Here is a 24,954-nt window from a genome sequence, read left to right as displayed (position 1 = left end):
GTGTTTAGAGCTTTTATTTTCTAATTATTCATCAATTATTTAAATATTGCACTAAGCTAAGCTTATCTGCTAGTGCTAAAAGCAAATTAGCAACCCCCAAGATGAGTGTTACTGATATAATTCGAAAGCTGAAACAGAAGCAAACCACAGTAATGATGGGGGTGTTCAATTATTCATTTGTGTACAAGAAGATTAAAAGGAGAATGTCTGAGAAGATTTTTACGAGTCCTGCTGACAATTCTCCTTTCAGGCCAGTAAGAAGTACTCTTAGTCGACACCTAATTCTAATTAACAAGGTGAGATTGGTTGGCCAGGTAAATCAAATGGTAATTTGGGGAGTAAGTAGCTGTGCTGTCTTTAATTTTGTTTTTGTTGAAAATAAAAGACTTTAGACAGGTACATTCCAAAAGTTTTATTAAAGAATATAGGTAATATTTTGGAGTGGACAGGAAGTAGATTTCTACAATTTACGTATTTAACACATGTTTGATGAGTCCTTAATATTTGGCCAAATTCTATGCCAGTTTCCACATGCACTTTAAACCTACACATGTAGATTTTCTAGGATATTTTATATAAAGTGACATTGTTTTTTAGTAGGTACCTATGTATTAGAAACGTGAAAAAAAGTATATTGAATAGTCAGTAACAACAGAACAGTATATTTTTCCAGAAGAGCCCAGGTATGAACATTCTTCCATTTTTATTTCTTAAATTAAAATATAGCTAAATTATTACAGTTCAAAAGAGATTCTGCACTCTATGGTGAAGACTGATGAAACCCATTATATATTGCCCAAACATTGTTTGGATCTGAGTTTCATTAACTGTTCCAAGGGAAAAAAAAAAAAAAAAAAAAAGAATCCAGACTCAGATTCATTTCAGTAAAAATGAATTAATATTTAATGATGTAACTGGTATCTTTTCATCATGCTCATTCTTGTATGAATATAATTTTAAACTGAAATGTTAAGTTTTGCAGGCTCCAAATTAATCACTGAAAACACATAGCTCTCATTTACATGGTGATTGTGTTCAAGGAAAAGCCACCGCCATGTATAAGGTAGTTAAAGATTTTGCACTGACAAGTTTTGTCAATGAAAGGCTAAGATAAATTTGCTGAAAAAAAATAGTAAAACGGTATTTTGTTCCTTTCCCCACCTTTTCTCGTCTCTGCCTCTTTCTTCTCCCTCTTTACTCTTTCATGCTATGTCTGTATTTATATATTTATTTAGAGTTAATAGCAAGTGATCATTATGAGAAGCTTGTCTTAGCGTGTAATCTTGGGAACACAGAGCAACAATTGATCTAGAAATTTGTTTGATCTAACTTGAAGGGAGAAACCATAATGGAAGGTGCAAGTAGGCAGAAAACAGTAAAAATTAAGGCAACAGAAACAACGGATTTGCAGCTGAAGAAAACTCACTGCAGCTCGAAGTGCTAAGACCTTAAAATTGCCTGTATATTCAGGTCACAGTTTGCATTGGTCTTTTTTTCCTGTAAAACATTTTTCTGTCCAATTTTCCATTCATTCCATCATTGAAATAAAAAATAATTTGGATCCCCACTAAATGTCTGATGCCATGTTAAATATTTATGAAGAGTGAAATACATGATGCTTAAGTTCTGCTTAAGTTTCCGTGAAGTGGTTGTGTCTCACAGCTTATTTTAAAAGGAGTCTGAAATCCTTTCTCAGAATACTGAGGATTCTTCTAGAAACCTAGGGCACTCATTTTCAAATTGAGAATCTCATAACACCTTAAAAACAAAATCTTGTTGCATCTTTGGTATGTAAATACAGTAAAAATAGAACATCTTGGAAAAAACAGGTGGCAGGGTGACTTGAGTTCAACATTACTCCTTTTCTCTGCTAGAATCTCTTATAGTTTCCACTATAAGAACTAGTCTGAAATCTGTTGCTATGATTGCTAGAATGCTTTCAAAATGAACACAATCGTACTTAACTAATTCTAGTGACTAATCACATCAGAATTCAAAAGCTTTGCAAATAAACATGGGTTTCATTTTTCAACAGGCCCTTTTAGAGAATGTTATATAATAAAATAAATTAAAAATCTCTACTATGTTGTAAGCCCTCCTCAGGGGAGGCTTGAGAATTTCTAGGAGGGAAGCAGGGCATCATTTCATTGTTGAGCCTGTGTTGCCAAGAGTCTGCTTGTTAGAAGGTTCTAGAAGAGAATACAGGTTTAGTCTAATTTGAGTTCCAGAGTATTCTGGAATGTTTGAGCTCCAGAATGACTAAGTCCAGGACTTCTAAAGGGATTATAGGCTTATTTGAGGAGTCCAGAATATCTAGAGAAAATTGATGCAAACTAAGATTTACTAAACTTTACCAATTCTTTTTCTTTATGATTTTGGGGTTTCCATCTTGTTTCAGAAATTTTCTTTTTTGTATCTGGATATTTCCTGTATGTTCTTCTAATTTTCTTTATTGGTTTTGTACACTTGGTAATTTATTTCTTAGTTTTATGTTTTGAATAAATGAGAAATTATGTTCTGAATTTTCTTCTAATTTTCCATTGAAAATTAGTCTGTGATTTATTATTTTGTACACTTGGTGATTTTTTAGTTTAATGTTTTGAATAAATAAAATGAAAAATTATTCTGAATTTTTTTCTAATTTTCCATTGAAAATTATAGTCTGTGATTTATTAGTTTTTATATTTTGAGTAGGTAAAACTGGAAATTATTCTTGCAGAATATGAAGGATCTAATGTTATTGTCTCAGTATGGAGAGTCAATTATTAAGCATCTTTATTAAGAAACCTAGGATTTTCCACCCAAAATGATTGCCATATTTCTCATAAACTAATTTCTCATAAATACTTTTGATGTTTTAAATTATATTGTGTTCCATGATGAATTTCTTTTTTTTTAAGATTTTATTTATTTATTTGATAGAGAGAGAAAGAGAGAGAGAGAGAGCATGACACTGGGGAGGGTCAGAGGGAGAAGCAGACTCTCTGCTGAGCAGGGAGCCCAACGTGGGGATTGATCCCTGGACCCCAAGATCACAACCTGAGCCCAAGGCAGATGTTTAACCGACCGAGCCACCCAGGCACCCACCATTGATGAGTTTCTATTTTTAATTTCAACCTCACTTTTAATTAAAATAATATCATATTATGTTCTGATTTTAAAAAGAAAATTTGCCACTTTAACTTCAATTTAAAAATATAATAAGTGTCACATGTGCTTTTCTCCCCAAAATAGTTTAACATAATGTTTTAAGCTTCAAGAGACTCTATTGAGATTCTTGTTGGGATTTTATTACATATGTTTATTATTTTTTAAATATTAGAATTTTCATGATATGGAAGTAGATAGGAATTCACTTTTATCCAAGAATATCTCAAATTTTTGAATTTTTAGGTAAAGTAAATAATAGATATCCCTCTCCAGAAAGTAATTGTAAAATATAGACATTGAGTGATATATCATTTATATTAACATGGCAATTTAGCAACTGGAATTAAATATATATATATATATATATATATATATATATAATTTATTTATTTATTTGTGACAGACATAGAAGAGAGGCAGAGATACAGGCAGAGACAAAAGCAGGCTCCCTGAAGGGAACTCGATGTGGAACTCGATCTCGAGATCCAGGATCACGCCCTGAGCCAAAGGCAGATGCTCAACCACTGAGCCATCCAAGCGTCCTACGAATTAAAAATATTTTAAAAGCATCCCTATATTTCATTAGTACACTTTATTGAATTTTAATCGTCAATGACAGTCGAACATTAGCATCGGTTAACGGTTTTCCTATTTGGATCTACATAGCATAATGTTTTATATATTTTAACCAAAATTGAGTAAAACGGATATTCCTATAAGATATGAGACCATACTTTCTTTCCCAACATTTTATGAAAATTCTCAAACATGCTTAGTGTTGAAGCATCTCATAATGACCATCTACATACCCCCAGCTAGATTGCTTCATTATTGTTGTCCTTGTTGTCCCCCTTTAATCACATAGGTACACATTCCACTAGCCGTCTGCCAGTATATCTTATTTTTTATGCATTTGAACATACATTGTATAAATCTATACACGTTGCCTATTCACTTTGGCATGCATATCACTAACTACTATTCAAGATTACTTACAGTTTCTTTTCTTTTAAAAAAAAATCATACAATGACATTCACAAAAATTAAGTGCACATTTCCAGAGTTTTGACAAATTCATATACCTGTGTAACCCAAATTTCTACCACGATATAAAACATTATCATCAGGGCACCTGAGTGGCTCACTTAGTTAAATGTCCAATTGGTTGATTGGTGGTTGATTAAGAATTGGATTGCTTGGTTAAAGGTTGATTTCAGCTCAGGTCATGATCTCAGGGTCATGAGATGGAGCCCCACATCTGACTCTCCACTCAGTCCGGAGTCTGCTTGTCCTTCTTCCTCTGCTCCTCCCCCTGCACACACACTCTCTCTCTCAAATAAATAAATAAATTCTTTAAAGAACAACACACATCATAACCCAGAGAGTTCTCTTATGCCCTTCCCAGAAAATCCCCATCACTACCCACAAGAAGCAACATTTTCTCTCACCTTTTTTCACCCTGGATTAGGTTAGATTGATTTAGTACTAATTATAAATTAATCTACAATATGTACTCTTCTTTGCAAGATTTCTTTCACTCCACAAGATGTTTTTAAGATCCATCTGTGCTGTTGTCTGTATCAATAGTTCTTTCTGCTTTACTGTTGATTAGTATTCCATTACATGAACATACAATATTTTATGTATGCATTTTCCTAATTGATAGACACTTGGGATATAGCCAGCATGTATTAGGTTTTATATGAAAATGTCAGAGCTTTCCAAAGTGATTATATCATTTTCTGTAAAAATGAATGAGAATTTCAGTAGTGCACATTTCCCCAATATTCAGTGTTAGCATTCTTATTAACTTGAGCCATTCTGGTGGATGCTTAGTGGCACTTCATGTTTTTAATTTGCCGTTACTTGATTAGTAATGACATTAATGATTTTTTCATGTACATATAGAACAACCATATATATAGTGAAGTGTTTGTTCAAATCGTTTGTCCATATCTTAACTGTGTTTTTTGTATTTTTATCTTTGAACTAGAGGATTATTTATATACCCTGACAGCAGTCCTTTATAACATCTGTATTTTGTGGATATTATTTCCCAGTCTATGGGTATATTCATTTTATTGATGGATTTTGAAAAGCAGCTTTTCATCTTGAAGACATCTAATTTATGTTTTAAAATATTTGTGTTATTCCTTTTGTAAAAACAGTTTTATTTATTTATGTATTGATTGATGTATTGATTGATTGATTGATTCATGAGAGACAGAGAAATAGGCAGAGAGAGAAGCAGGCTCCATGCAGGGAGCACGATGTGGGACTGGATCCTGGTACTCCGGGATCACCGCTGAGCCACCCAGGCGTCCCTTTTTACTCCTTTTTGTAGCCTAAGAAAGTTTGGTCTATTCCCGCATCACAAAGATATTTTCCTTTAAAAAACCTTACAATGGGACACCTAGAGTGGCTCAGCGGTTGAGCATCTGCCTTTGGCTCAGGGCAGGATCCTGGAGACCTGGGATCAAGTCCCACATCGGGTTCCCCTCAGGGAGCCTGCTTTTCTCTCTGCCTTACTCTCTCTGTCTCTCATGAATAAATAAATAAAATATTTAAAAATAAATAAACAAAAAGCCTATATAAATAAAATATTTAAAAATAAATAAACAAAAAGCCTTACATTTTAGAGGTGCCTGAGTGGCTTAGTGGGTTAAGCATCTAACTCTTGGTTTCGGTCTGGTCATGATTTCAGGGTGGTGGATTTGAGGTTTGGGTTAGGCTCTCAGCTCAGCAGGGAGTAGGCTTGAGGATTCTCTCCCTCTGGGCCGCCCCCCCCCCCCATTACAAGTTCTCTCTCTCTTTTTTCTCTAAAATAAATACACCTTTAAAAAATAATCAAAATAACAAAAGCCTTATGTTTTAGCTTTTATTTTTTATAACAGTGGGTGGTATAGACTGAAGTTCTTTTTGTCCATATAGAGATCAGTTATTCCAGCACTGTTGAAAAGACTACTTTTTCTCATTGGGTCACTTTACTGCGTTTGTCAAACACCGGATGACCATACTTGTTAGAGTTTATTTCTAGAGTCTCTGTTATTTTATTGTTCTATTTGTTATTTGTTATGCCAGGCTGGCAACTGTCTTCATTATTATAGCTCTGCTTAAAATGCTTAAAGTGCTTCAAAGTTTTTAAGTTCAACATTGCTGTTCTTTTTCAAGGTGGTTTTGGATATGAGATACAAGCTAGTTAATCCTAAACAAATAACTACACTAAGATTCAACTACTTCCTAAGTAAAATATGGATAGAGTATGCATTTCTCAGTGTTAGTGGAATGATTGTGAGATAATCCATGCAAAGTTTTAAGTATAGGATGAGTTGAAATGACTTTTTCCCATTGGATAGTTTTTCCTGCTTTGTTGAGGATTAATTGAACTTATAGTTTGGGAATAAGATTTATATATATTTTGATGATTACCACACTTAGTTTTATCAAGATTAACAAAGCATACAGTTGAAACCTGTTTAATTCAAAGTCTTAATCACTTCATAACCTGATTTAGCAACACTATAAAATTGCTACCACTTTTTGAATGTTTTGTGTATTCTTTGATCAATTTTACATATATGTAAATTATTAAGTATATAGGTATATATTATATATAAGTATATATGTGTATATATATATGTGTATATATATATAATTATATATGTGTGATGTGTCAGGTATACATTGTCTTAGGCCAGCAGATCATCTGCACAGAAATGAAACTGTATTTACATATTTGGCCTTTAATGCACTGATATCAGAAATTCAGCCTCAGTCTATTCAATTCTCTTCTTTGTCTCTGGGGTTGCATCACTGTACCAAGGGGTTTACACTGTGCCAAAGCTTTTGGGGTGACATTTGGTCATTAGGAGCCTCATGACCCAAGCTGACATTTGCCAAGAGGTTCTCATTCTTCCCTCTGCTTACACATTCTTCACCACAGGTCACCACTTCTCTCTTGGTGTAGAATCTTTGGTCTCTTGTCCTCAGTCATCCTGAGATTACTCTCTTCAGACTTCTAACCCATAAAGAATAAAGGCCATACATCATAGGGCTTGGCCTCAGGTAGCACAACACAGAGAACAATTTGAAACCAATTCTGTTCATTCCCCAACCAAATCTTCTTTATTCTGTGAATCAAGAAAACAGTGCTCCAACAGGTGGAAATAGAGCACAAGCTCTCACTGGCTACTTTTCTTTTGATGTTTTTGCTCATGTGCTGAATCACTTTCAACACATTCCCCAGCTAGGTATTTTTCAGTTCAAAGTTCTATAAGATTAGGAAACTTGAAAGATCTTTATCAACTTCTCTGCTCCATCTTCCACTGTTTATGGCAAAAGATACTATTTAGTGAGCAGCAGAACTTCTAGGAAATGTGATAGGAAAGGGAATTCCATCAATATCTCACAGTACTGCCCCACTACATATTTATGTCCCTTACTTCTCCTAAGATATCTCTTATGGCCCCAAAGGAAATGCTGTAATTTTCAATTTAGAGATGCAGAAACTGAGTCTTACTGCTACTGGCTAACTTTCCTGAACCCATCTCTAGGTCTTTCCTGCCTCGTTGAATAGAGATCCTCTAAGTCAGTGGTAGCAAACCACTGTACTCTGTGGCTATGCTGGAGATGGCTACCTGAAGTCTAAAATGAAGATGAATATTATATTTTCTGATTAAATAATAAAAATGAGAACGGAAAAACTCAAAAGCCCAGAAAGACTAAATATATTTTAGTGTTCTAGTACCAAATGTCAAACAGCGTAGGAATATAATACAAAAACATGTACACATTTAATATCAGTATCTTATTATCAAATATATGAGCAGGAACTTCAACCCCTATCCTTGGAAACAAACTAAACCATATCAATTATTTGATAAAGTCCGGGAGCTTTTTCTCCCACTTATAAATTAACTGAGTTGTGTTTGTTTGAATGTTAGATTCACATTCTGTTTTAGAATATTAATTCATTTTAATTGAGTACCTGACTTCTATTTGAATTGTTCATCATATCCAATCTTATATAATTACATTTAATGTTATGGATAATTAACCAATGAAAATCGTAGTGGAGAATGGTGTATATTTGGGGATGTATTAGGAGAAATCAATTATAAAATACACAGTTTAATAGAAATTTAGATTCTATGTGGAAAGTATGAGGATTATGAGTGAAAAAAAATTTTTTATTTTCAAGTTTTCAAATGCTGTGTGAAAACATGATTTTGTTTTTTCTAAAAAAACAAACATTTCTTTAAAAATATATATTTATATATATATTATATATATATATATATATATATATATATATATATTCAAAATCCGATCCATCCAGGGATTTTATAAAGATGTCCAAGAGGCCCATAGAGATGAAAGTTTCAAAGTTACTTTGGTGAGTGAAAAAAAAAATTGAAAATGTCGAATTTACTTCTTCTAAATGCTGAGTCTCAACGTCACTTGAAAGTCTTTAAGTTCAACTTCACCATTGAGAAAGAGCTGATCTTCAGAGATCAAACTATTTGATGCGGTTTTCCCTGCAAAACAACTCTCTGGATCAGTTCCCTCAGAAGAAATGAGTTGTTCTGGATGATGGTGAATGTGAACTGAGGGGACTCTCGTCCTAAAGCTGTCTGGTCAGGGGAAACATGCACAATTGCTGTCCCAGAACAGAACATTCATCCAAAAAGACCAACTTGGGAATGTTTCCTCTTCTCACACTTGTGCTTTTTACCACTGTATTCTAGTTTCCATGTTCTGCCTTCATTGCCCTTTTCTCTAGTTTTATAATTGAAGATAATTTTGAAACTGCCAGCTAGCTTTTTTGCAGGCACAACTATCTAAAACAGTTGTGTTGGGTAGCCCGGGTGGCTCAGCGGTTTAGTGCAGGCCTTCGGCCCAAAATGTGGTCCTGGAGACCCAGGGATCGACTCCCTGCATGGAGCCTGCTTCTCTCTCTGCCTGTGTCTCTGCCTCTCCCTTTCTCTCTGTGTCTCTCATGAATAAATAAATACAATCTTGAAATAAATAAATAAATAAATAAATAAATAAATAAATAAAACAGTTGTGTTTTTTACCCCCTCATAATTTATGCAATCTTTAATCATACTTGAACTGATGTATCATCTCTCGTTTACTTATTCTCTCTCAGTCTAATGTCATTCATTCTGTGGACATTTTCCTGGGCCAGTAGAGGTTGGCTGATGTAGGAAATGGCTTATTTCTTCATTTAATTAATTTCTAAAAGTTTAATGAGTACTTTGAAAATTTTCAGGTCTACAAAATTTTGACTGTGGAATGCTTAAAAGTTCACAATATTAATGATTTTCATTAAACTTATCTCTTTGCAAGCCTCTTTATTGAGGGATAGTTACATGCTAAGTTGGTAGAAATTTATTTATTAAAACTCAATCATTAATTTTGAAAATATATAAAAGATGTAAGCAAGTATACTTATCACGACCTACTTTTCATGTGTGTTGTGAAAGGAAACCGCATAAGAAACTGTTATTAAATCATTAAACAAATGAGAGTAAATAATTGATGTTAGCAAATGAACAATTTCATAAAGAGCCAAAAAATAGATAAGGCAATCATTCTAAAACTCATTTTGGCTTTCTTTGAAATGGCAAGGATTTTTATTTATGCTTACCTGTTTGTTGTAGTTACTAATGTTATCTTTTAGTCCATCATAATTTGTTTATCTTTTTACTATGAAAGAGTCTTTTGTTTTGCTCTTAGGCTTGAATCACCCACCAGGTCCTTGATAATGGAGGCTCCACGAGGGGTCCAGGTGAGCGCTGCTGCAGGAGACTTCAAGGCCACCTGCAGGAAGGAGCTCCATCTACAGTCTACAGAAGGGGAGGTGAGTTCCCAGGGCAGAGACTGGACCTTTACTGCTAGAGTGCTTCTCAAATTATATGCAGTGACACATAAAGGACTGCGTCATGAGAGAACTTAAATTATGGAAATATAATATGTCCTGAATATGAAATTTGGTAAACCTGATGTTATATTCCTAAAACAAAGCTCCATTTATTTTCTACAGAAAGATACCCATTCAATAAGTTAATTTTAAGTGGGGCATCTAAATTCCTGTAGTTTCAGAATTGGCAGATAAACATAATAAACATCAAGATAATATCAAGAGTGAAGGCAGTCTTTGTTTTTTTTAGTTTCTTTTTGGGTCTTCCAAAAGTACTTTTTTTTTTTTTTTCTGTAGAAATAGTTCCTATATTTCTTCTAAAAGAAAAATGAAACAAAAGTTATTTTACCATTTAGCCCAATTGTTATTCCCTAGATAAGGAGATAGATACATGTTAACATTTTTCTCCCATGTTACTTTACTTCCTCCAAGAATCTCCTGTGAGTCCGTTGTCATTCCTTTAAAGAGCATTGCTTTCCCTCAGTGCCTGCTGTAAAGAACCCTGTCTTCCATCTGCCAGTCTTCCACTGGAATGCCATAGGCACACATTCATTTCATGTACCTTATCTGCTGCTAGTCATGGTTGTGCCAGCAGAATGACATTTTTATCAACTCTGGAAATTCCTCAGCATTGGGTTTTCTCATATTCCTGCTCCCCATTTCCTCTATGGCCCTTTTCTGTAACTCTGAAGAAACTCTGTTTCCATCTCCTTACCTGCCAGAGCTCTTAGTCTCTCCTTCTTAGTTTCTATTTCTCATTCTGTTTATTCAGATCTACATGCCCAGGTTCCTTTTCAGTATCTAATTTCTTATCTAATGCCTTTGTTGAGCTTTTAAGTTCAATAATTAGAGGTGCCTGAGTGGCTTAGTTGGTTAAATGTCTACCTTGGGCTCAGGTCATGATCTCAGGGTCCTGGGATCAAACCCCACATTGGCCTCCATGCTCAGTAGCTCAGTCTCCTTCTCCCTCTCTCTCTGCTCCTCCCTACCCCAGCTCTCAGGTGGGTCCCTCTCTCTCTTATCTCAAATAAATAAAATCTTAAATAATTTTAATAATTACATTGTTCATTTTTAGGATTCTCATTTGTTTTTTGTTTTTTTTTTTTCAAGTCTGCCTGGACATCTTGATAGTTTCTCTTTTGCTTGCTTGTTTTTAATTTTAATTATTTCAAATCCTTATACACAGTATATGTTGTGTATATTTTTGCTATGATTCCCAAAGTCCTTGAAAGTCTAAATCCATTGTACTGTTGTTTCTACCAATTAAGTCCCTTAGTATTTTCTTCCTTCTCGTGCTTTTTAAATCTTATTATGATCTTATAAAGGTCAAGTTGAGAAGAAAAAGAACAGAAGAATAACTTGAGAAAGATGCTCTGGAGCATTTTATGCCTCTTCTGATGTAAAGATGAAGGGAGAAATCAATAGAATCGAAGGAAGATGTTCCTTTCTTACCTTTATGCCACTATTTCAGTTGTTGATTCAAGATGAATTTTAATTACATATTTTGCTTCTTTTTTATAAACAAAATTACTGGCAGGACCATATTAGCATATTATTGGATATTGACACTTAATAATCTAGAAATATACTTCATAATATTGTAAAAGTATATCCTTATTACCTTTCAAGATTTCTTTCTGCTACAATTACAGAATATAATACTTTGTCTACCACAGCAAGATGGAAATCTTTAAGTATCTTGCATCCTTTTTAAAGAGTTGCTTTTATCATGCTAATCATTTCATTCAAATTATTCATAATGAATCACCCCATAATAAATATTGGTGGTTATTAATCTCTGTTCTGTTCCTATTTATGCACCACTTTACTCATCTTCTTTTATTCAGTGTATCAGCGGAATGAATCCTTGGATTCAATTACAGGTTAGCTTTTAATTGTGAATTGGATATTATGCTATAAATAAATCATAGCCAGAGATTTTCAGCTGTGGTCAATTTTTTATATTAATAACATAAAGACACAGAAAAGCACAGCACTTTATATTGGAATAAAATAACATGTAATTTTCCTAGGAAAAAGTGTGAAATGATATGAAATCTTTCTCCTTGCTCCACTGACTATGCCACAGAAAGGCAAACTGATCATTTACTAAACAAAATAGATAAAAAGTCCCTCCCTTAGACTGTTTTTAAAGTAGTTAAGATCAGGACAAACATGATATTGAGGTAACAAAGTAACTGACAAAATGCATAAGAATGAAATTGCACACAAAATTTTGCACTGATGAAGATTCAGTCATTTCAGATATAGTGTTGCAAGGAATTTCCAATTCTTCACTGAAGTCAACCTGCATCATAATATAGGTGGAACTCTTAATACCACACGGCCATGCAATAATGCAATAAACACGTATGTTACAGGATTGCAGAGGAAGAGGGAACAATTTTTATTTTGCAAATCTATTGAGCTTTTCTATCACAGTGATAGGCCTGATTTCAAAGAGTAAGAAAGGGATAAATGAAATCTTGGTTCAGAGAAGACAGTGGGCCTTGATTTAAAAGCTCAGGCGAGTGATTGGGAGCACCAGGGAGAGTTTCAGAACAAATGGATTCTATGGTTTATAGGACAATACAGAAGAGAAATATCAATTTCAGAATTTGGAAGTTGAACAGTTTCACAGTAACTGCCTTAGCAGAACAGAAGGAGATGTGAGCAAACCCATCAGTTACCGGACTCGGGTCCTTGGACCCAGCAATGGCAGGAAGGGGGCCGGACCTAAAATGGAAAAGCACAGGCAAGGCTCCACTGGGGCTTCTGCTCCAGCACCAGGGAGGCAGCACAAAGCAAAGAGTCCTAGGGCTGACTCTCTAAGGGGGGGGGGGGGGGGGGGTAGAGTATTTTAAAGAAACTTAGGTGGGAAAGGGTGACAGGTCAGTCTGTAGAGGTGGCTTGTCTAATTAGCATGCTAAATCTCCACCTGGGCATGAATTTCCGTTTTATAATGGGGGGAAAAGTGGGTGAAAGGTCAGTACTGGGGTCCATCTTGGCGCAGACTGGTTTGCCGTGAATTAGGCTTGCTCCTTAGCTGGTGCTCTGCTCTGCAAGAAAAGTGCTAACAGTCAGTAGGGAGTTCTGCAAAAGAGGTGATAATAGCCGGCAGGCAGGAAGGAGTTTTCTAAGTGCACAGGGGCTTGTTCCCAAGGTCCCCGACTGTCTTATTTCTCCTCTGAGAGATTTCATCTTCCTTCTTCTTAAGGAGAAGGAACTAAAGGTCTCAACTTCTGAAGCTGCTTCCTGCTGAGCAGGGGCATTGTCCCTCTCCTACCCTAGAGGCACAAATTTTCTTTCTGACTGTTCTACACACTTCTGGGGACTTGGGTCTTCCTGTAGCAGTATAGGTTGGAATCCTTGTGCCACCAGTAGCTTGGCTTGGAATTGTTGGGGCTTGAATGACACTAACTTTAGTAACAGGTCAAACTGACAGAAACCAAAAATAAGTAGCAGTAGGATAGCCACCAATCATCCCAGGAGAGGGGAAACAAACAAGCAAGCAAGCAAGAGAGACTGGGGAGGGCACTGTTGATTGTTGACTAAATATAGTTAGGATTTGTCCCTGGGTTATACCAATGCAGCCAGGATGCCTGCTCAGAAACCCTTTTTTGCATTTACTTCAATTTTCTTGAGTTAGTTATACTGGCACACCAGGTTTTGTTAATAACAGTATAGGCTCCTCCTTGTTCAGCAAGCAATCAGGTATTAATAAAAGGTATTTCTGTGAAAATAAAAGTAAAACACAGGTTGATGATTGGAGCAAATTATAAACCTAGTTTCTGAGTCCTGACTGCTGCCAGTGAGAAGATCTCTAGATGTGAAGCCTCAAGGCATCCTCAGATAGAACAGGGGCAGGCAGTAGCAAGCTGATGGATTTTTCTGATTTGTAGTTCAAATACTCTGGGTGGTCTTTTGAGTGGCCCATAGAGCAACAGGTATGAGAATTGTCTATACATGAGCTACCCTGGCAATTTTCTGGAATTTACTACCAGGTGCTCTAGTTTTGGTCTCCAGGACTTCAGGAAAAACAAACAAACAAGAAACAGTTTTACTTCTTAATGATTCCACTACAAGAGAACGCAAGAAGATTAGAAGCCATAGTTTGGAAAGGCTTAGCCAGATATCTGAAGAAACCAGAAGAATTCAGGATCCATCCCAGTCTCATAAGCAAATAACAAACACTTAAAAGGTAATTACTCAGACTAAAATCTAACATCCACAAAGGATATGTTATTGAAACACAATTTTCTCTCTAAAGTCACCCTCATTTTCATCAAATATAGCCAAATTAAAACCATTTTGTTTGCAAAACAAGTCTAGTTTTAACAAACCTGACCTAATTATTTACATAAGTACAGCAAGAATAGTGATTGATCACATAAGGCCTCTTAAATCTGCTTTGCTGGAACTTTTGCAAGGAATTTTAAGTTGAATTTAATAGCCTCTTCTTCAGGCCAGAAGCCAAGCCAGATACTTGCCATTAGATTTGTCTGCAATACCTGTATATTTGGGTGAATTCTCCTTCTTGAGGTCTTCAACATATCCTTAGGTTCCTGCATCTATGGAGAAGTGAGCTTCTTTACTCAACTGGGAACTCTATTAGTAAGGTACAAGGCCAACACTTCCAAAGGGGCTCTTTTGACTCCAAAAAAAGTCAACCTTTGTCCCTTAATGCTGTCTAGTCATATCTGAATCTATGCATGTCTTTCTCAAGTATGATATTCCGGAGTCAAAGCCTTGGTAGTATAACAGATGTTTCGAATAGTATCTTGTAACAGGGAGAACAGATTCTTGTTGAACTTATGTAAACAATTAATAATTGCCAAGAAAGAATACTCACTGGAAGTTTCTGAATTCTAAAGGGTTCAAGAAAGGAGTAAAGTGCAACACCTCAATTTGTTCAGAAAGGAATATTTTATCAAATTTCTGTAAGTCATAGATATCTCAAGAGAACATGTTCCCTTAAATCTAGAAGAGCAAACCAGCATTGTTTCAAAAAGAGTCAAACTATAATCCTCTTTCTCTGTTTATTTAGTCCCATGTTACTAATTTTTGTTCTGTTCAAATAGTTTTCCCAGCAGTTCCAGAAATTCTTACAGTTTAGTTTCATGATGTTAAGAATCTCAAAAACCTGTACTTGTCAAAAACTCTTTTCATGAATCTTCTTGAGGTCGAAACACCTTTTGCAAGAGCATCAGAACAATAACTGTAAATGACAAAAGACTCAAAAACAGACATAGTTAGAGATCTGATAAGAGTTCATTAGAATGTAGTTGGCAAGGAAATCTAGTTATTTCTGTGACACACACTTTAATAATTGGAATGTCAAGTGATGACCTTTTACCAGCACATATTAAAACTTTAGGATTTCATATAATTTCTGGAGGAGTTATAGCATTGACCCATGCAGTATAGCCTAAGAAGCTTTATTATCATTTGTTTGTTAATGCTTCCCTTGTAACCTACATACCAAATAAACAAGTCTAATCAGTCAGAAAGAATTATTTAGAATTTGAATTTGGGGGAAGTTTGTTAAAAACCTCAGAAAGTTCTAAAGCACATGCCTAAATAGGATCACAGATTATTATAAATCTTAATATTTATTTATTTAACCAAGATGACAAGAGATTCCAAAGGCAAATACATAAAATTATACAATTGTTAGCAAAACTTGGCTCCTTTAATATTGAGAAGACTTCATTTTCCTAAGTAATCAAAGGATTGATAAGAACAAATACAGAGACCTTGTTTTTCTGGGAAGATAAAGAAAAAAAAACACTTTATAATTTCTTAGCAAAAACAACAATGCAAGAACTTGGTCTTTTTAACAGAGAGAAAAACCAAGTTTTATTTCTTTTTTTTTTCCAAGTTTTATTTCTATACCAGTTTACTCTTAAGACTCCTATATTTTTAGTCCTGACCATATATAAAATTCTTTTCCGAAGATTCCTTCCACAAGCCTTCTACAACTTTCGTTTTCATTCAGATTTAGTCCTAAGCCTTTTCTCTGTAAATAACCAGTCTCAGGAAAAAAATTCTTCCCTCAACAAAAATGTATTTTCATTCCTTATGCTTTTTTAAACATATTTCCTATGTTTTTACATACGGAGTTGTTTTCCTTATCATTTCCAGCAATCTCAATTACGTTTATCAGAATTTTGACTCTTTGAAACAATTCGTTTTCTAGTAAAAACTAAATAGTAAGCAACTGTGAACTGTCTGTTATACCCAGAACTCTTTAGATTGGAAATTTATGAATACATTTCATAATTTTTAAAAACACAAGCTTTTTGTTATAGAACAACCTTTTTTTTTTTTAATTATTGTTTATTTGTTCATAGGAGAGAGAGAGAGAGAGGCAGGCTCCATGCAGGGAGCCCGATGTGGGACTTGGTCCCAGGACTCCAGGATCATGCCCTGGGCAGAAGACAGGCACTAAACCGCTGAGCCACCCAGGGATCCCCCTAGAATGATCTTTCAATATAGCATAAGACATGTTGACTAACAGACCCAAATTTATCTTTAGTTTTTCTATAATAAGCCAAAAGCAGATAACTCTGTGTTCAGTAATTAATGTTTTGGTGTTTTATCTTATTTGGAAAAGACTTAGCTATCCAAAGAATTTAGCCTGATGTTGATGTATCATTTAATCTATCAAAGCTTCAGAGTTTTAGGTTACCAAAGATTTTAAAAGCTATAAACCTTTTATTTAATTTACTTGTTCATAAAAATTACCCATGAAAACTTGATGAGACAGACAAAATCAAACATTGTAAGTCATTTATGCTGACAAATGGCAACAGATACCACATGAATTTAATAAATTCAGGTAGAATGAAAGCTGTTGAGAACTCCACAAGACATGTCTATTTTAATTAAACCAACAACCTTGAATCCGCTTGTGTCCACTGAAAAGTCAATCCATTTGTTCCCCACTGTCAATTTTACTTGATGCTCTTGAGGGGAAATCTGAAGTGGTGGGAGGCCAGGGGAGCTCTTGGGCCCCATCATGCTGACGTGGGAGGTGTTCTAGTCCTTCCATAAGGAGGTAGCCTGACCGCTTAGCATGCTCTTTGCTCCTCCACAGTGAGGGTGGGAGGAGTAGGAGCCAGTGGTGCTGGAGACACCAGGGATGCTATAGGAACCAGCTGCATGAGGGGTCCAGGTGGTGATGCTCCTTCTCCTCCAGGAGGAGAAGGGGGAGGGGAGAGGGGAGCTGCTGACAAGGCCAGAGGCAGATTTTATTTTTATTTTTTTATTTTATTTTTTTTAATTTTTTAAAATTTTTATTTATTTATGATAGTCACAGAGAGAGAGAGAGAGAGAGGCAGAGACACAGGCAGAGGGAGAAGCAGGCTCCATGCACCGGGAGCCTGACGTGGGATTCGATCCTGGGTGTCCAGGATCGCGCCCTGGGCCAAAGGCAGGCGCCAAACCGCTGCGCCACCCAGGGATCCCCAGAGGCAGATTTTAAAGCTTGAACAATCATTCTTCCATCTCTAGCTCTAGCTCTTGTCTCTTCCCCCTGCAAACATGCTTTTTCTCTGGTTGCCCTTTAGCCCCCTGGAAGGGGTGGGGGAGAAGGCAGTGGTTGAGCATCAGTACATGCTTGGGGGGGGGGTGTGGATTTAGGTTTTACAGTATCCACCTGTCTTTCTCCTCCTTTTTTCTCATTATTCTGATTATTATGAAGGGAATCAGATATCTGAGATTTGTGTTCGTCCTTATTTCTCTGGGCCATCAATTGGGTCCTTTCCTGTGAGGCGTTACTGGAGTAACATAAAAGCTTTTAAGTAGGGGATTTCATCCCAGATCATGCGATCTTGAAAAACATTGGGTAGTTTTTATCTCTCAGTTTAAAAATGCCCAATGTTTACAAGTGCTTGCCTTTACAATTACATAGAGCTCCTTAACAAATGAGTTTTAGTAATTACCATCTGTAGGTCAAGAAAATATCTCACATTTATAACACATGTGGACACATATACACAAGATGCAAACAAAACCTAGCTTTTGTTCCACTAAAACTTGTAGAAAACTTAAAAAACAATTTCTGAAGACCCCCCTTTTATGAAAATAAATCTAATTGCAAAATAGCTTTATAATTTATGGCTCCATTAATTATTTTTTATTTTCCAATTAGAATATGCTGGTTTTGTGCAAAGATATCCAGAGCTGTGGCAACAAACAAATCAGAGGAAGCCCAGATTATCTTTGTGAGCATTCCTTTCTCCCCAAAAGTTGAGGACCTCACTGACTGAACCAAAGGGCTTCCTAAGTTTTGGGTTGTTTATCTTAAAGCCAGCCTTTTCTGATTCTGTGCAAGAAAACTAATTTAGACATGTCAAAAGAGCCCCATCTGGGCCAGTTGAGACTCAGGTTATCCTTAATTTTTTTCCACCTGGACAACATTAACAGTAAACCACCACCACACCCCAACAGCTCAAATAAAAGCAGGGCCAGCAACTGAAATTGAGAAGGTCAGGGAATCAGAGATCTTCTGGATACACCCATGAGGAGCTCCCAGGCTGGTGCTTGTCTCAAGAGCCCCATTGTTCCAGGGGACACCACAGCTTCTCAGCCTGGCTGTTCTGACATCCTGTTAAAGCCAGGAAAGGTTGATGCAAAATGAACAAACTCTGAAAAAAAAAAAAAAAGAGAGAGAGAGAGAGAGAGAGAGAGAGAATAGAAAAGTGTTTTGCTCCAGTTCAAGTGAGGATAGCTGCCCGGGATACACAGTCTTCACAAAGAAGAGAGTGCTTGCAGGGGAGAAACCTTTGCTGCAGGGTTAACATAAAAATTTACAAATCACTGGACAAAGGACATTTCAGACCATTGTAGGCCTTACTTAAGCTTCTAGTGTGTGCAAGGCTGCATGGCTTTAATCTCATGGGAACTCGGGGAGGTTTTACTCTTTATGTTTGGAATATTCCTTTTTAGTTAGGCAGATTCAAGTCCACAGTTTTTCCCCCACAGATGAATACATAGAAAACAAAAGTAAACAGGTTTTTATTTTTTTTAAGATTTTATTTATTCATGAGACAGAGAGAGAGAGAGAGAGAGAGAGAGAGAGAGAGGCAGAGACCCAGGCAGAGGGAGAAGCAGGCTCCATGCAGGGAGCCTGACGTGGGACTCTATCCTGGGTCTCCAGGATCACACCCTGGGCTGAAGGTGGAGCTAAACCGCTGAGCCCCTGGGCTGCCCATAAACAGGTTTTCAAACTCAAACCAGGGACTTTTGGTGTGAGCAGGGGAAGAAAACTGGTGAGAAAAGAGAGAAAGAGAACCAAGAAAAACCCAAATGAAGACTAATGGCTCCAGATAGGGACTCCACCCCCTTACCAGGTCAATCACTCTTGGCCCATATCTCCCAAAATCACAACTATATGGGAGTCCCCTGTGCTAAAGGTACCTGTAACAAAGAAAAGCTGTGCCCGCTCCAGCAGAGGCCCACACTCCACGGAACCCTGTGAGTGACAACAGCCACCACCTGAAGGCCAGCTGGATGCCACGGGCTTGCCACCCTCTGAGGGGAGGAGCCCTGGCGCAGTCAGCACACTGAACTTCTGGGCTTTGTTCAAGGAAAAAGATTCAGAGAAGCAGACAAAGAGCGCTCACAGAAGACAGAAAAGAAAAGCCTGGGGAACCAGAGGGTCATTAAGAACAAAAGGAAGCTGAGAACCGCCCCCCTCCAGTCCCCACAACGCCAGAACAAAGAGGTCTGGGTCGCGCCTCAGTTGTGGGTTCGAGTCTGGCAGCCCCAGTTCCACTGGGTCCTGTCTCATCCTAGGGTCCCTTCGTGGTCGCCAAAATAGGTTACCGGACTCGGGTCCTTGGACCCAGCAATGGCAGGAAGGGGGCCGGACCTAAAATGGAAAAGCACAGGCAAGGCTCCACTGGGGCTTCTGTTTCAGGACCAGGGAGGCAGCACAAGGCAAAGAGTCCTCGGGATGACTCTCCAAGGAGGGGGGGTGGGGTAGAGTATTTTAAAGATACTTAGGTGGGGAAAGGGTGACAGGTCAGCCTGTAAAGGTGGGGATTTGTTAGCTCCTGTGCACTTAAAGGTCATGCTTCTTCCTGCATGGCTTGTCTAATTAGCATGCTAAATCTCCACCCCTGGGCATGAATTTTTGTTTTATTATGGGGTCCATCTTGGCACAGACTGGTTTGCCTTGGACTAGGCTTGCTCCTTAGCTGGTGCTCTGCTCTGCAAGAAAAGTGCTAACAGGGGATCCCTTGATGGCTCAGCTGTGTAGTGTCTGCCTTCAGCCCAGGACCTGGTTCTGGAGTCCCAGGATCTACTCCCACATTGGCCTGGAGCCTGCATGGAGCCTGCTTCTCCCTCTGCCTATGTCTCTGCCTCTCTCTCTCTCTCTCTCTGCATCTCTCGTGAATAAATGGATAAAATCTAAAAATAATAAAATAAAATAAAATAATAAATAAAATAAAATAAATAAAATAGTGCTAACAGTCAGTAGGGAGTTCTGCAAGAGAGATGATAATAGCCAGCAGGCAGGCAGGAGTTTTCTAGGTACACAGGGGCTTGTTCCCAAGGTCCCTGACTGTCTCATATTGATGCTGCAGAAACCTGGTGAAATCGGGTTGGAAAGAATCAATATGCAACACCTCTTTTTACCTCATGATTTATTTTACATCTCAAGCCAAGAAAATATAATTTTCCCTTTAAAAGCCCCTATTCATTTACATTTATCTATTAACAAAATATACTTTTCCTATATGGATGAGGGTACAGTATGGATCTCAGAAGTTTATGGAATTAAGTGTTGTCCTAAAACTACATGCTGTTGAGAGTAGCCCCGGAATGGATAGCCAAGCTGGAGGGCGCTGCTAGAGCCACACACCTGCTTCAAGTAAGGCCCAAGTCCTCCAAGGATACGTCTGTAGATGAGGCCTCCACTCCTGTGCTTGTTTTGCAAGGCTGCCAGCTGCACACCCTACCTGTACAAAACCTGCTTCTCTCTGTAACTTTAAAGCCAGCTTGTGCCCGCAAGCCCCTCTAAGCCACTGGGGCTGGCCAGTAATGGTTATTGCTGTGCTGACTAATAAGTGAACCATTCACAGTATCTTACATTCATTTGATCCATCCCACGTGAAGCTTCCTCACAACTTTCGCTTTGTGCTCTCTCATCAACGTCTCAAAGTTTCTTGGACAAAGCCATCAGCTCCTGACATTTCCTTGGGATGAAAGCATCTCCAAACATGCAGACCTAAACCCCATTGTTCCAGAACTTGCTCCATAGTATTTTCGGTATTTATGAAGTCTGGGATTTCTGCTCTCTGCAAGCATGCTAGCTCCTTAAAAAGAAGTGAGGGACGCAGGGTAAGTAAGCTATGCGAGAGTTCTTCTCTTAAACTCAACCAGAAGAGAAGTCCTCCCTCTGTTTCTACGGAGAAATGAGTAAAAGAGCCCAGGATATGTAATGGTTGGTGTTACGCTCAATGACATCCCTCAACAAAGAGACACAGAGCCAGAAGAAATAACGCCCAGCCTGTATAACCAAAAATATATCATCATTTCCTTTTGCTTTGTTTTGTGCGCTTTCCATTTTCCTATTAGGAAAAAAAAATATGTCTCCTTAAAAAAAATTAAAACAGAAGCATTTTCTTTCTCTTTGCTTTCTCGTCACTTAATGCACAAGTAATTATGGGGTGATAAATTTCAACATTTGGCACCTACAAACAAAAATCTTAATCATGCTTTCTTAACTTTGAATATTGTTGGTAAATTCAATCATCCATTTACTTTATAATCCCTTAATGTATTCAATAACCATTTGTATTATGAGGAAGCTCTATGTGTGAGGTTAAATGTTATGAAGTTATAAAAGTTTCAGGTATGATTCCCCCTTCAAGGAAGATATTATTTTCTAGACAAAGGAAGATATAAATAGAGCTGTAAAATAACTTCAAATGATGAGCAAAATAAGATATCAATAATAAGTTTCTATGGGAGAAGCGATAAGAAGAGTCCTTCCATCTTGGAGCATCAGGGAGGAGTCATAGAGGGTGAAGTGGATGAACTGGACTTTGCTAAAGGTGACATTTGTACCCTCCAAGGGAGAGACATGTCCATGGCAAAGGAAGAACATTGTTTCATGCCATATGCACTGATACAATTTTATGCACTATTCTGTGAACCAAAGACAGCTGTAGATCTTACTTGCAGGTAAGAGAAACAAACAATAAATGAAGAAATACATATTTAATACAATGTTAGGAAGGGATTGGTACTACAGAGAAAAGTAATGCCATCAAAGAGAGATTAATGGATTAGTGTTATTTCATAGAGTGGTTAAGAAAACCCTTTTCAAGAAAATGATCTTTCAGTAGAGATCTGAAACATCTAAATTAATCTAAAATATGCATGTCTATGGCATACGAATTATTTTTCAATCTTATTTGCAGCATTCAATAGATTCCTGTGTTTCAAAATGTTTTAAAAATAAAGGAGTTTAAAACTATTAAAAATAATAAAACATATAAGAAGGGCAAAAACCAGAAATCTCCTTCCTACACTTGCTTTCTGACCACCCAGTGAATAACTACCCCCACTTGTAAATGTCTGGAGAAAAAGTTTTGAAGGGTAAAGAAATAGAGTGTAGAAAAGCCCAGAGTCCAGGGTTCCTTGGTATGTTTGAGAAAATGCAAGAGCTGAAGCAAGGAGAAGGATGCCAGGAGATGATGTTAGACAGAAGGCAGGTCAGGGAGAGCTTGGTGGACATGGGAAAGAATCCAGATTCACGCTGAGTGTGGTGGGAGGCCTTTAGGGAGTTTTGAGCACGGAGGTGACCTGATCCGATCTATATTTCTTAGAAGTTCACGAAGCAGTATGTAAACAGGCTATAAGATGACCAGAATGGCAGCTGGCAGGCCAGTTAGGGGGCTGTGGGAGGAGTCCCAGTGAGAAGGGAACAGGACTCAGATGAGGGTAAACATGTAGGAAATGGAATAACCTCAGATTCTCCTGTCAAGTTAGAGATGCCTGTAGGCAGTCATCAACTACGTAACAACAGAATGAAGAAAGAGCTAGAGAAGGTTGTTTCTTTGCTCATTCAGCTTCACAATTCAGTTTTTCTTTCTTTGAAACTTTCCCCTTGCACGTCAAAACCATATGACCACCGTCCCTAAAAGTGCCAAGTCCATGTTTGGAAAAGGTGAAGTAACTTTGCAGATTGGAAGATCTAGCAAAGGAAGTGTTGCGTACAAATAATACATTTTGTGGCGACTTCAAACCTGATTCTATCTAACCATTGTAAAGAGTGCAAATTATCTACATGGTATACCCTTTAGACTATCAACATGATCTTATGACTATTTTTTTTTTTTTAATTCGGCCACCGAGTACTTAGTTTTTCTTAATCGTCCATCCCTTCGGGAATGTCATCTCCACGAGCATCCCAATTTCTCTGTATGTTCTTCAGACGAGGCATGATTAAGAAGTTAAATGGAGAGACTCTGTCAAACTCATTAATTTTCTGTGGTGTTTGAGTAAGTGGGTTGGCCCCTTGAGCAGGTTGTGCAATATTGCTTTTTCAGATCCAGGGCTTTCTGTCAGAACACACCATGTCTCAAAGGAGAAGATAGCTGCCGAGCTTTTGGGCTGTACTGGAGGAATGTAATTTGTTTGTTCAACAAAGCATGGCAGCTAAACCAATAGAATTGTTGGTTGTTTAGTCTTTCTCATTAGACCATGGTGTAAAGCTCTGAGGAATGCTGAATGCTAAAAGGAATTACAATGCACTTTCTTCTCCCCCCCCCCCCCCATCCAGATATTTTTGAATGCAGATAAAATCCGCCTGGGGAACCTACCAACCGGCTCGTTGTCATCTTCTTCAGCCAGCTCCTCCAATTCTCGGCAGACAGTGTACGAACTGTGCGTCTGCCCCAATGGCAAACTTTACCTTTCTCCAGCAGGAGTGGGGTCGACCTGTCAGGCCAGTAGCAACGTCTGCTTGTGGAGCTGAAGTGACTGATTTCTCCTCACACCAGAATAGCCTTTTGTTCCTGTCCGTCTGCTTCACAGTTCTGCTCGGTTTCCCTTGTGATGAGTCCAGAGCTTCTTCCAATGGTCCACAGAGCAACTTCTTCCAATGCAAGCAGGGATTCGCTGCCACCTCCTCTCATGATTTACTGTACTGCTCAACGCAGAGAGTGCGGGTGACAGGACAGTGGAAAAATCACCTTCAGCAGGAAAACCGGATCATAACTTTTGCTCAAAAGGGAGAAAAACATAGGTGCCTTTGCTACATGAAGTGAAGCACACAGTTTTAGATTTTTGCAGGACCTGGATATGAACTGCACACACATACATTACATAGATGAAATTCCCAGTCTCCAATGGCAAGATGAGATGGTTAGCCCTGTCAGAAAACCAATTCTACAGCCTGAAAGCACAATTTTCCGATCATCTTTTTGGATGTAAACTTTTATCCCTGAATTTTAAAATTTTCAAGCATTAGATAATGCTTGCTTTACTAAAAAAAAAAAAAAAAAAGTAAATTCAATACGTGATTTTTAACAAAACGAAACAAAATGAGACAGAATCTTACCCTGAGTTTTATTTGTTTCTTTGAATTCGATGTGTTGTTACTCTTTGTCTACTAAGTCTAGGGTTTTGTACATTAGGTAGTTTTGAAAGCACTCAGCAATATAATCTTTACCGAATTAACAAAATGCCATTATCCTGTCATATGTCATATCTGAATGGCCTTATATAGTATTTACTTGGCTTTTGCATGTGACGTATTTGCTTTTAACAAAACATCTAATTTATTGAGATATAAGATAGGATTGAGAAGGGACATACTGACAGTGTGGAATCCATAGATTTTTTTTTTTTTAATTCAC

At 37.4% G+C, this 24,954-nt stretch overlaps 1 protein-coding gene across 1 annotated transcript in view; it reads left to right on the top strand.

Moving 5' to 3' along the window:
- Positions 1-24,071, top strand: part of SGCZ (sarcoglycan zeta) — a 201,744-nt gene extending 177,673 nt beyond the window's left edge. Inside the window, exons 6-7 of the mRNA XM_038559195.1 lie at positions 9,892-10,015; positions 23,877-24,071. Coding sequence (XP_038415123.1) covers positions 9,892-10,015; positions 23,877-24,071 — 319 coding nt within the window. The remainder of the gene's footprint in view (positions 1-9,891; positions 10,016-23,876) is intronic.
- Positions 24,072-24,954: the final 883 nt, after the last annotated feature.

The sequence above is a fragment of the Canis lupus genome, chromosome 16 (genome assembly GCF_011100685.1).
Source record: "Canis lupus familiaris isolate Mischka breed German Shepherd chromosome 16, alternate assembly UU_Cfam_GSD_1.0, whole genome shotgun sequence".
Classification (NCBI taxonomy): Eukaryota; Metazoa; Chordata; class Mammalia; order Carnivora; family Canidae; genus Canis; species Canis lupus.
This window is presented reverse-complemented; position numbering and strand designations above follow the sequence as displayed.